Source organism: Catharus ustulatus, chromosome 1, assembly GCF_009819885.2.
Source record: "Catharus ustulatus isolate bCatUst1 chromosome 1, bCatUst1.pri.v2, whole genome shotgun sequence".
Lineage (NCBI taxonomy): Eukaryota > Metazoa > Chordata > Aves > Passeriformes > Turdidae > Catharus > Catharus ustulatus.
This window is the reverse complement of record NC_046221.1, coordinates 7896491-7910069: the sequence shown is the minus strand read 5'-3', so window position 1 is coordinate 7910069 and position 13579 is coordinate 7896491. Positions and strand designations below refer to the sequence as shown.

The window sequence follows — 13579 nt, the reverse complement described above, 5'->3', positions numbered from 1 at the left end:
GTTGAGTGCCCAGTGCCCACAGAAGTCCCGACAACAGTTTTATGTTATGCACAGATGAGTCTTTTTAAAGTTTCTAGAATATAATTTCTGAGGGGAAGATTGCATAGAGATAGCCAAAACTGGTTCAAGTCCCTGGGCTGCACAGATCCTGGCACTACAGGCAGACAGAGAGAATGGGTTGGTATTTTCAACTGAGCTGAAAGTAATTTTTAATATTAAAATGTACCACACAATTTGGACAAGCTCCTCTTTGACACTGCATAACTACAAGAGATAAGAAAGAGTGTTGGGAGGCTTAGGCAGAAGCCCAGGTCATCTGTAAGAGAAATCACCAATGCCCTAATTCACTGTTTAGGGTCACAAAAGAGAATTCAGCCCGCACAATAAACCAGTATAAGCAAGGAAAGAAAGGCACAGAATCCCCTGTTATTTCAGACAACTCATGATCAAACAGCTAAAATAAGTAACACAGGCAATACAGAGAGATGGGTATTCCCAGCAGACTAACAATCCCTAACAGTTCAGGAGAGTACAGCTAAAAATTAGAACTATTGTATACTAAAAGTGTCCCTTTTCAGCAAGTTTCAGGACATCTCCACAATCCAGCAGGAAAAGATTCATATTGTAAATGTTTCTAAGAGAAGCAACAAAGCAGACAGGCCTGTAAACAACCACGTCTCCACAGGAGAACTTCTGTTTCAGAGAGTCCTTAATGAAATAGAGACACAGAAAATGAACTCTAGATTTATTAAATTCCTAATGTAAAGTGCTGAATTGCAAAAAACCCACACTCCCATCCATTTATTTTGTATGGCTGAAGGAAGAGTGCCCCCAGCAGAGACAGACCATACTGAAAATCAGTGTGACAGACAAGTTGCTGCAACTTGCACAGACTGAAGGAAGAGTAAACCCAAACCTCTCAAATCACAAACCTGAGAAATATCTAACACTAAATTCTTCAACTTATTCATCTAAGAGATTCAGTTTCATTTAAGTTTGCAATCCTCTGCAGGAGTGGGGTGTAGAAGAGCACCCATTTGCATAGTGCCCTCTAACTTTTCAGATTAAGTACAATACAAACAAACTGGGGAGAAGACATTAATGTCATTTAGAACAATTAACTCTCCCTTGAAAGATGAGGATTTCATAAGCATTTAGTAAAAGACAGTCAAATCCTTCTGTATAGCTTTTGTGCTGAAAGCTAACAGTTTTATGGATGTGTAAAAAATTAGGAGCCCCTCCTGTTGTCAGGACTAGTAAGATCTTTCCCTTGAACTTTGCAGAAACTACTTCACAGAAATACTATCATGGTGTTTACATATATCATGGTGGTCTGCAAGTCATTAAAAATTCTTGAGGTTACAACTAAACCAGGTCATGAATATCAAATTCAAGATTTCTACATTACACTCCAAGTTCGAAGTTGCAGTTACAATTTAAAAACAATCTGAGAACTTCAATGTGTCCTGGGGATGATACTTCTCCCTTTAACAGAAAATGGTCAGGTTGCTAGAAAAAAAAGTCAAGAAGCAGTTAGCTTTAGAGGAAACAAAAAATAATTGCTGCTAACCTGGACTTTGAAAAGTACCTGATTATTTAGTAATGAAATTGCTGGATTGATGATTTTTTGTTCCATTAGGTAATCTCATTTTTGATGTGTTCTGCACATCTCTGGCTTTACAAACACATTGATGTCAGAAATTTATAAACTCAAGAGTGCCCAGTATGCCTGCAGGTACTATTTATGCATTAGGTAAGAAAGCCAGAACATTTAATTCAGTTTTGGGTATCCTATGGTCAACCCAAAATAACTCTCTGATTTGCCTTATTTTATTCTAACAGTAGTGACTTACTGGTTTATAATAAAATGGAGCATTTTCACTTTCATGTTCTAAAGAATTAGCAGGAACTGAAGGCACAGAAGGTGAATAAACACCAGTTTATAGATTTACTCTTTTTCATACTGTGATGACACAAATGTACTGAGATATTTTAAAAGAACATTTTCTCATCTCAGTGAAATACCTTAAGATAACTATACTATCATCTAATACTCTCTAGTATTATAATAGATACATTTTAGTTCTCTATTTAGTATTTAAGCTCTAGATTACTCTTACAGTATTGTACTCAGCAGACTGCATATTTAAATTGGATTTCTTTACAAGTCTTGATTTCTGCAAAGTAACTCTTGAACAGTGCTTAATTAATGGCAGAATAGCATATGCATAATACTTCTCCCCTCTGCATTGATAAAAATTTGTGCTTTGCTTACAGTGGTTTTTAAAAGCTTCACATTTCATTCATAGAAATACAGAAACACCAAAGTACAACCTACGTAGAAACTTTTTTTACTGTGAGGGTGCCTGAGCACTTGCACCATCCATGGAAATATTTAAGAGCCATCCACACGTGGTCCTGGGCAACTGGCTTCAGGTGGTGCTGCTAGAGCAGAGGGATGGACCAGGTGACCTCCAGAGGTCCCTGTCAACCTCAGCCATTCTGTGATTCTGTGTTTAGCAGGTACAAATCCTGAGATTGAGGGAAATCTACCATCATTAACATAGGTAAAAAAATCTACAATACTGGTTTTCTTTGGCTGTGCTAAACAGAAAGATAAATGTCAGTAAGTATAAAATATAAATAATTGCACAAGTTTTCTGCTCCATTTTACTGTCTGCAGAGCACATGCACACTGGAGCCAACATGACAAGTTAAAGGGTTACTGCATTTTGATACCAGCCATTTCTCTCTTATTTAATAGCTGTTACCATCATGTTTAGCTGCTGCTGCTCCTCCTGCAGATGGGAATTCATTGATATGATTAAATTTGATGGTATGATAATGTAGGGTAATCGTGATTAATCAGAAGCCCAGTAGCAAATGGAGGATGTTGGGTATTATGTCACCTGCATTTTAAACTGCATTCCCTCTATGGCAGCCTGACAATACTTGACAGCTGGAGAGATCTCATGCTGCATTTGCTTGCTACTACTTATAGATCTGATAAGAGAAAGTGCCCATCATTCCTTCACTACCTTAAGTGCTGTAATTACAGAGCTTTGCAGTCAAGTTGTGAAAACAGTACCTGTTAAAAACCAAAGCCTTTTGCTAGCTGCTGAACAAGCTCTGTCTCACATCTGCAAGGGCTATAATCTGAAAGAAATGTAATTTGATGCAGCAGACTCATTCAAACATGATTTGCATGAAATGCTGTGTAAAGCAGTATCCAAGAAATGTCAATCAACACCACCTGATACCATGTATTCTGTTAAATGAAAACAAAATGCTTTCTACACTACCTGTGATCTGCCACTACTACACAGCGATAGAGGAAAAATTTCATTTACTGTTACTCATTACAGTGAAGCCATAGCTAAAGCAAAATAATTGTGAGGAACTAAGAGAATCATTTTCACAACTGACTTTTTATTTCCATTAACAGTTTGTCTCCTACATACAGTTGCAAACATGTACAGGTTACTCAATATCAGTTTAAAATTACAATCTGTGGTCAGATGCAGGACTGTTTATAATTTGTCCTTACTATGAGTACTGCAGAATATGAGCCCACATTAATAAGAATTGCTAAAAATCCCTTACTCACATGTAGCAACTCATAATCGAATTTGAAACAATGGAGGGAAATTTCCTCCCTATTTGCATTTCCCACAACACAGAGCAAACACTTTTGCAAGGAGTTTTGTTTTCAAAAGCACTGCAAATTCCTGCCTCTGCATCGTGTAAGAGGTGCTGCAGCCACAGACCTGGGCTCACTGCAAAACCATTAAGCCAACCCATGTTTGATGAAATGATGGTGGGTGATCCATATCAGTCCAAGGATCACCTGGGAAAAAATAAGTAAGCTGTATTCTAATGTACCTTTTATAATTAATTCATATAGCACTAATACATTGGTTTCTTAAAATCAATGTTTCAAGCAACTGACCATGAAGGACAGCAACTTCTATTCTGAGCAATGGCTGGTCACTTGTTTAAAAACCTCTCACAGATTAAATTGTAAAGCAGTGTTTAAAAACAGTGTCTGGAACACAAACAACACTTAAAAGCTCAGAAACCAAACTACTGTTTCCAGAAATGGTGTAAAAAATGAATCAAAATTTATCAACTGCCTTTTGCAGCATCCATTTGAGACACCACCATCTGATGTGATGGAGATCAAGTGGAAGCATGTTGAATGAGAACATGAAAAGTTTACTAAGGTATTTGCTGTTTAAGGAAAAAAAATATTAAATAATCTTTATCTCAAATACTAGTTGCAGAAGTTCCAAAAAAAATAATGTCAAAACCTCTGGGAATAAAAAAAGACATACAACATAGGCTGTTCACAGGGGCCTGAGGATAAGTCACTCTAACAAAGTCTTAAAATTGCTGGACACCTGCCCAGCTCACACCACACCCAAAGTGACAGCTTAAGGACAACAGCTAAATGAGAATTCATCCAAGGTTCCTGAAAGTTTTCCTGGCCAAAGGCATACAGCTCCACCAGCAGGCTCTGCTCTCCCCGCAGCAGCTTCAGGGATCCAGGCCATGGACAGAGGGAAATGACCTCAGACCTGAGGAATCCCTCCCTGCTGCCTTTAGCAGTGGGAAGCAGGTTCTCTGCAGCTTCCTCTTCTCTCCAAATGCCCCACACTCCAGCCACAAATCTAGATGCCAGGGATACCTCAGTTCCTGACTGAAGAACACTGACACTTTGTCTCTGCCATGTTCCATCCCAAAGTGGGCATGACAACACTTCTTTCCCTTTTGTACGTCCATAAAATACTGCACATGTGTCATGTAGTATTATTATTTCAGTGTTCATTAAGTTAAATAAATGATGTTTGAAGCTAAAAGTTTCTATAAATTTTTCTTCAGGTAAATACTGAAGTCTTTCAGACATGGAATGTGCAGGTGGACTCAGGTAAGCTGATGGTCCAGATTTTTTCATCCCTTCCAGCTTCATACTCACTAATGCTCTGGCCACTGTAACACATAATCAGCTAGCAGCAGCCTTTATATAATAAAGTGTTATGTATTATATTACATTAAGGTGTATAAGTGCTATATAACATTATATATTATAATTAAAGTGTTTAGAAATACTACTTCCATTTTCTATTTAATTTCCTCTTTCCTTGTTTTACCCCATCTTTCTTCACAGAACACAGGAACTGAAAGAAATTAGCCCAAATAACAAACACTGGATGAAGGACAGGAATCACAGTGGTCCCTCTTGTGTAATATAAAACCCTCCAGCTCCTTTCCCTGCACTGAAGCATCCACAAGATTTAATAAATTGGTCAGAAAACACATGAAAAGTTCCAAAGACCCATAAGAGCAGTCTGTGAATAAAGTCTTGTCTGACCTTCCTTCAAATGGCTCAGTCCCCAGAGCAGACCATTGTTTGTGAAATACCAACTGTGACACTGGGCCAGGAGCTCTGGAAAAGGCCTTTTAACCACCTTAAAGCAAAGGCAGATGATAAAGCCAGACCTTCAGAAGGACTCTGCCAAAGAGGTTATTTAATCTATTCTTTAAACTGTTTAAAGAAAACATGCACTTGGCACTTGCACAGGTCCAGGTTAATTCAAACTGTGCTTGAACACTGGATTACTATGAACTACAGCCAGGAGCACTGTGCAGTTCAGACAGAATTCACATCCTTAGCTGCCAGACCCCACAAATTCACCTTGCTTCTCAGTTGTGACACACTTCAGATCCACCATTTATTCAGTCCTTATCCATTGCATATACCTATTAAACACCAAGTCACCTCAAATGCTTACAGAGTAACAGATAAGACAACTTGAACCAAGCAATCAAGATTGCTGTAAGTGCTAAAGTGACTCTGTAGGCAACACAGATTCATTCCCTTGCATCCTTTCCAGTAATTCCTCTCTAAACATTCCAGGAGTTAAGTTTTAAGGAAGAAATAATTGAACCATGAGCTCTACCCTGAAATACTAAAACTGAGATTCAAGGTTAAGGGGATTTAATCAGCCCCCACTCTAAGCAGGTTCAGTCCTGATCAACACTAGCCTGACATAGCACTACATTATTTCCTATAATTTAGGTCTCACACCATATGTTAACACGCTCATTACAACTTTGTTCAAGCCTTCAATTACATCCTTCTGCAGAAGGTTGTAAGAATTAACCATTACATGGTTACAAGTCATTTCATCAGCCCTAAATTAACAACACCTGGTTTCCAATAGATTTATGACTGGCAATTGATTAGCTCTGATTGAAGCTTTTTCTGTATTTGGAGCACACAGGCTCTCTGCACTGAGAGGTTTCTCTCCTACATTAGGCAGAAACTCAGACAAATTTTTCCTTCAGTTATGGCATTGCCCACATCCAGTCTCTTCTCGCAAGAATTTAATCACTTTTCATTTTTCCACCTCTGACACATTCAATCAAAAGAAACCATCCAGTTCAAAGTTCAAGGGGAAAGCAGACTGCAAATATTTAATTCTAACCCCACTATCTTTTAGAAGCAAAACAATCAGAAAAATCAGTTAACTATTATCCTTTGATTATGCAATCCTAAAAACAAGAGCAAATTCGAGTTATTACATATCCAGAGATTCTTTACACAATGAAGAAAAGGCTGAATGAACTACAGGTAGTCTGGAGTAAGTCTTTGATCTTTTTCAAATGGCTTGTCAAAATTGTCTAACCATTGCTGCATTGCTTTAAGTCAACATTTATACATAAACAAGTGAATTATAATAGCACAAAGGAATCTGACATGCAACAGCAAAAAAGGTAGTTCTGCAAGATAAAACGTTAGTCAGAAAGTAAATTTGTCTTCAGCTCAAGAGCTAACATACTACATTTAATAAAACAAACATGAGATATGTACACAGTGACACTTAATTCCTAATCCTAATATGACTGATAACCTATGCAAAATTTATAAAGTACTTCATAAGGGAAGTCCACTTCATAACTCAGTGAGCCATGGAAAGATGAAGCAACTTTCTCAGGGTCATGCAGCACATTACTGCTGAAGTAGAAAAAAAACAGCCAGGGCAACCAAATGACAGTGCCAGATCCTCCTAGTTAAGTCAGCCCTCCTCCTCCTCCTCCTCATGAAAATTTAATTACACTGACTCTTATCTGGTGCACTGCTTATATAAATAAAAAGGCAGCAAGCAGTCAAGTTTTTCCTGCAGGCTAAAGGAGCAAGAGTCCTCCCAAAAAATGTTCCATTTATTTTATTCCCTCTTAAAAACTGCTGCATATAGATTAGTTAGGTTTGCAATACTTCTCAACTTGCAGCCCTAAAAGTGAACAGAACTCAAATCAATTTCGCACTCAATTTAAAGAAAAAATTAATTTCCAATTTTTCTACACTGATGTAAACACACTTCAAAGATGCCAATTGCAACACCTTTACAGATATTCCTTACCCTCCAACTTCTTTTCCATTCCAAATTGTGTTTATTGGCAAAACAAATGCAAGACACTTGTTTTCATAAAAAATAACAATTAAAATTATTTTCAAAATGTAAATAAAGTACTAAAGACTGAAGAAAACTATTTCCTCTGAAAACCACAATATTTTTAATTTTAAAAAGCTCAAAAATATTTTACTGAAGATAAAATATAGCATGAATTTATTTAAACTGTGGGTTTACAGCATAGTTTTTCAAGATGCCACAGAAGAAATGCAGCAATGTAAAAGACTGTTTCTCTGCAAAATCCAGACATCACAATTCCTCAGTTATGTGTCCTGTATGCAAAATATTCTGCATTAAAAACCAGGTCCATACTGGGCAATCAAAAGTCACAGCAGGTTTCTGAAATGTACTTCTTTCCAGCACATCTGATCTCCATGCCAGTAATTTACTCTGTGATACTACACAGAAGTTCAGACATCTATTTTCCTCCTTCAACACTGGACACATCAACAAAGGATATTTTTGGGGAAGCATAATATACAGGTTTTTACTTGAAAATACTTCAGGTAATATTGCAGCCTAGGTCTTTTGCTTATTTGGATACTCTGCTAAGCATTTCACTAGAAATTCAGGATAACAAAATTGAGAAAAGTTCTAGAAGCATGCACTCATTCCATTCACAGAGTTAAAATTATGAAGTGAAATTAGCCTAGTGAAGCAGCTAAGTGTCCTGTTTGTTTTCAAAATTAGAAACATAAAAGAAAGCAAGGTCATGCAATGCCAGTTCTATTTTTTATATAAAAAACATAAGGCTATTGAAATACCTTTAGTAATGATAAAAATGATTGCTGCATTTTACAATAATACATATTACTGCTTTTTAAGCTTAGGGATTATTTCAAACAGCCTTTTATTATATCAAATAAAATAAGGATTCTATTTATACAGAAAGAGTGGAGTAATAAAATGAAGCCCATATTCCTTAAGACAAGATGCATTCATGCCTTTCCCACTGGAGAGACTGGTTCAACAATTTTACAGTTAAACAGAATTAATTCTACTCTCAAAAATCCATTGACCTTAAGCTTTTAACAAACATTTTCAACTGCAGAGTGTATTGTCAATATTTACAAATCCTTAAAATTATATTTCACTAGAACAGCTTTTATTTGCTATATTAATATTTCCTTGCAAATGTATGCTTATCCATATCAGAGAAGAAGAAACAGCTGCTACTCACAGGAAATCTCTGGGGTCCTACAGCAGGTCTTGGCTGGGCGGGAACTGGCAGCAAGGGCACTGAAACAAGAAACACCTTTTAACACCGTTTGTTTCACCCAACAGTTGTTGTAGTTATTTCCAAAAGGACTTGCAATAAAAAACCACTATTCAAATCTGCTACTTTTACCCTCACATGTCACAGTTCCTACAATTAACTTTGAGCAACCGTTCCCTCCCCTGCAACATGCAACAGGGCAATTAGGCTTCTCCTAGTTCATTTACATAATTTAGTTCTGCATTTTCCAGAATTAAATTGCTCCTTGTTGCAGGAAGGCAAACTAGAACAGTTATTCAGCCAAAGACATCTCTTAGACAAAGCTGACAGAGACACTAACAATAATTTCATGTTTCAAATAGAAGGGTACATGATTAATTTGCCTTCTCAACTTCACGCCACTCAACATTTCCCAGGCATCTCCCAGTCTCACCACCAAGCTACCACTAGAAGCATGGACATGAGACACTAACTGGTATAAAAATCACTGCTCCTCAGGGTAAAATGAGGCAGGCAGCTGCAATTAACAGCACACAAAAACTACTTAGTCTGGCCTGGCCACCACAGTGGTGTGGGCAACTGATCACAGATGATTGTGATTGCATAGAGACACCAAGAAGAATTAGGAGACCTTTCCTGAAAAATAACCTCTAAAACTAGTACTTAAGGGGGATTAACATTGATGATTTGTCCTTACAAATCCTGCACTTTGAAAGGTTAGTCACAAAAAGCTATTTCCCAAAACACTCACTTAATGTTATGGCAAAAATGCATAACACCTTGGGAACTGAACCTGTATTCAAATCTTGAATACGTGTAATGACAGCTTTCCCATTTTTCAGTGCACTTATTTCCTATCAGAGTTGTCTAAGTGGTTAAAAAACATTTCCCTGCTGAACAAAAGGCCCCGAGAAGTTAAATAAAGCATTTCAAAGCACACAACATGTTTACTCATTTACTAAAAGCTTTTAGTAAGATTCCTCTCCAGTTTGTTTTTAGCACTTCTGAAAGTGTAAGGACACATTCTCCAGGCAGGGTTAAACACTGACTTTGCAGACAGCTACTGTGTTACACTTCAGAGCAGGAAAGACATTAAGAAATGCTGCTAGTTTGAGAGAGAAGTTGGGGGCAATTTCCAACACAGAAGTTTGCTAAGATGCCTCAAAAATCCCTTTTCCCTTGGTAACCAAGGCACAAGAACTAATGCATTAGTGGGATTTTTTCAGTTCATGTCCATATCTAGCTTCCATCCACTTTTGTTAAGTACTTGTGGTTTGCTGGTTCAGAGACTGATGGGGTAAACTAATTGCAGCAGTCTTTCAGCAGGGGAGGACTGTGTGCAAGCTTTGTATCACATTACAGGGGAAAATTACTGGAATAGTTTCATCCTGGCTTCTAATGAACATCTGTCGGTATCAAACAGCCATGGCTACATGGAAAGAAAAATTGATAGGATGCTCTTGACAGACCTAGTCCTAAAATAGTTCAGGTACCACAGGTCAAAGAGGCACTGAAAAAATAGTGTAAGGTGGGAAATATAGAGAAAAGTCAACTGAACAGAGCCCTAGAGCCTATTTCAGTATCCTGCCTCCAGCAGTAGCATATAAATTCATATATTTATATATTTTAAACAAATTAATTTAATACTCATGAAAGATGGTAGTTCAAACTCTGTGCCCTTTCAATCCTTGGACACTTTCTTAAGCAGCAAAGAAGTCTCAAGCCCTCATTTTCTTGATGTCAAATACTCCATAGGTGTGAAAAGCATGTTTCAAAAATAATACACAGCATGGTGTAAGACACTATTTTAAGAAAATTAAATTGCTTCTTGCTATAAATTCCAATGCTATACTTGAAAAGATGAAGAAGCAATTCCCACACTGATTATTCAGGAGAATTACAATGTGATTTTTCCCAAGACACCAAACAGTTTTCAAAAGGTAAATGGCATACTGAGCTGCCATAAACTGCTCATTAGTTCATGTCAATTTTGGCAGCACCACAGTATCCCTGAAATAGTTACTTGTGGTATAAACACTTAAGGGGAAAAATGCAACAGCTATTATCACAGGTTAAATCAGTATTTCAAAGTACATCTGTACAGTCCTCCAGCACTAATAAATTGATCACACTCAACTTTGGACACACATTCAGCAAAAATTACTGCCTACAACTCAAAACTGATTTGTGGAACAGGACACAAAGAAAAGATTAAATTATGAGAAAAGCTGAAAGATATAGGGTTCAAATGCCACAGGAGGCACAGCTGAACACTGACTGCACAGTACCTGCAGTAGGTATCCACAGAGGCTCATCTTTTAGGGGTTTTATAGACCAAGTCCTTAATCATTTATGAAGCTTCAAAGACTAAAAATAGCACCAAATCATTTGAAACAAAACAGACTTGAAAGTAACTATTTTTCCGAATCAGAATTCAAGGCTGGGCAGGGAGATGGTGGCTACTGTGAAGAGATTTGCCTTTGAAACATCAAAGGAATAAGCCAATGATAGGATTCTTCAACAATGTTTCTACTCCTTTTCAGGCTGAAGTAGCTCTCAACTAGAGCTCCTACACGTGGTATTTTATTCACGTGAAAATTTCGTAACAATTTACGGGAGGTTTGAGTCTATTTTAGAAAATATTGATGCAGTCGATGCATTTCAAGACTAACTCAAACCAAAAAGATGTTTAAAAAGTGTATTTCTATGATCTGCACTTAGGAAAAGTGTCCCTGGTGCTGACAATTAGAAGTGTGTGAGCTTTATCCTGCCATAAAATTAGAGAGGAAAAAATGCCAGTCTGCACTAAAACATGACAGCACACCATTAAAATTACCAGAACCTAAGTGTGCATATCATGCACTTCCAGACATGGCATTTTTAGCTTCCAGGCATCACATTTTCAACAACAGAATCCCAATAAACTTTGCACCTATCTGACTGTATTCTCCAATGCGTAAAGCCCCTCATGTATCTGGAAATATGTTCAGCCAAGAAGGGGCAGGATATCATCAAGAACATGAAGTCAATCTGATCCTTCATCCTTCCCATTACCCTGAAAGAAATGATGCTGCAAGTGAAACACATCCTTTTGTTGTCAAACACCAGTCTCTGCCTACTGGGGTTTCAAGTAGATGGGTTAAAGGAAGACTTTTTAAGAGGAATTTTGGAACAGCACTCCCTACACTGGAATTTTTATCTACTATTTGCCTGCAGTGACTGCTTTAAAATTCACCTTAATGTGCAAATACCATTGAAGATTTTAGAATTATGCTTATTTATCTACAGAAAATTCCTGATTTCCAACACATTTTCCTTAAGTGTGGAAGTGATTACTTTCATGCAACATAACTGTACTGCTACAGATTAAGACTGAGATGGCCACTACTCTCAGTCACAACAGGAGACTCAGCTTCTCTAATGCTCTCTAATCAAGAAGATTAAATTTCTGCAGTGACTTAAAACTTTGTGTTTAATAGTATGCTGCACACCTATTAGCAGAAAAATTCAGGAGCCTTGCCAAGGACTCTTTCAGTAAAATGAATGGCACAAAGGGATTTCATATGAAGCAGCTGCCATCAATACCCAGAGCAAAGAATGTCCTTGCTGAATGCAGGTTTTAACACCATTCAACAATCGATCACTCATTCTCCAGCGCTGCTCAGTCTAAGAGAACACCTGGACTTTTACAAGTCAAGAAATGAATGTGCACATAAAATCAGCAGATGTAAGATCTAAAAAAACCCAAGAACCGCCCTCCCCCTTACAAATCCAATACTGAAGCTCCCCTAACCTGCAGGAGATACACAACTTTCTGGAAATGAGGAAGTGCATGAAGACTGAAAAACAGAATATGAACAAGATCAAGCAAGAGACCTCCAACAGCTACAGTGCCACAGACAGTGGTAAAGCTGAGTAGAGCCTGAAGCTGCCCTGTAATGTGAAAAAAACCTCCTCAAACAGAGGAAAGAAAATACATCAGGATACTTTTGACATTAGGCAAAAGCACAAACCCTCAGTAGCCATTCCCAGGATTACAATCACATTTGCTTACCCAGATAGAAAAGATCTGTACTGTTTCACAGGGACAGAGAAAAGGCACCTACAATCACTAAAAGCAATTTCTGCATCTCATTAAACAGTAACTTACTTTGGTAGTGCTAGAAAAATGCACAGAAGGTACAAATCCACAAGCAAAGGATCTTTTGGAGTGTTTCCAGATAATCTGTCCTGATGCATAATTTGGTGGGGAGCACCACAGGGAAAAGCAAAATAAGCTCTCTGACACAGCTACTACCAAGCCATCTGTGAAAAGCACAACAGACCTCCATATACTGACAATATTCTACCCTGCCAAATCCCTGCTTTTCATTGGTCAAATCAATGAAACAAAGATAGCACTGGCTAAGAGCTCTGCGGATGTGAAAGGGGAAAAATACAGAAAACCTAATGGTAAATATGTATAAATATTTATTTATTTAGTCTATCTTGTCCCAACATAATCAGAAATCAGAGCTATGCAGGTGTCTCTTTTTCTAACCCTCTTTGGGATTAAACACTTCCTAAATAAGCAGTAACATGAACAGCTTTGCTGAGAGCTACCCCCAGAAGTGTAGCCCAAATGTTTGTGTTAACTTAGAGAAAACATAAATTTGCATATTTGCAAATCAAAACAATTACAGAAGTGATTCTGTGAAAGGAGAATTGAGGGCATGTATCCTGTCAAATAAGGACAGCAACTGATATTTTTCACAGAGCAATTACATTGCAAGGAGTACCTCAGTACACCCTCTCACCAAAACAGGTGGATGCTCCTGGGAACTTCACAAATTGTAGTACTTTCCTAGTTCTGAAAACTGACATTTGTTGTTTTTTGAAAAATGACATT

The 13579-nt window shown here is 37.6% G+C and overlaps 1 protein-coding gene across 5 annotated transcripts in view; it reads right to left on the bottom strand.

The window, feature by feature from the left end:
- The window catches only part of RBM33 (RNA binding motif protein 33), a 101143-nt gene that overhangs the window by 51252 nt on the left and 36312 nt on the right, over positions 1 to 13579 (bottom strand). For all 5 annotated transcript variants that reach the window (XM_033068502.2, XM_033068589.2, XM_033068763.2 and 2 more), the window contains exon 10: positions 8656 to 8714. In XM_033068502.2, coding sequence (XP_032924393.1) covers positions 8656 to 8714 — 59 coding nt within the window. The remainder of the gene's footprint in view (positions 1 to 8655; positions 8715 to 13579) is intronic.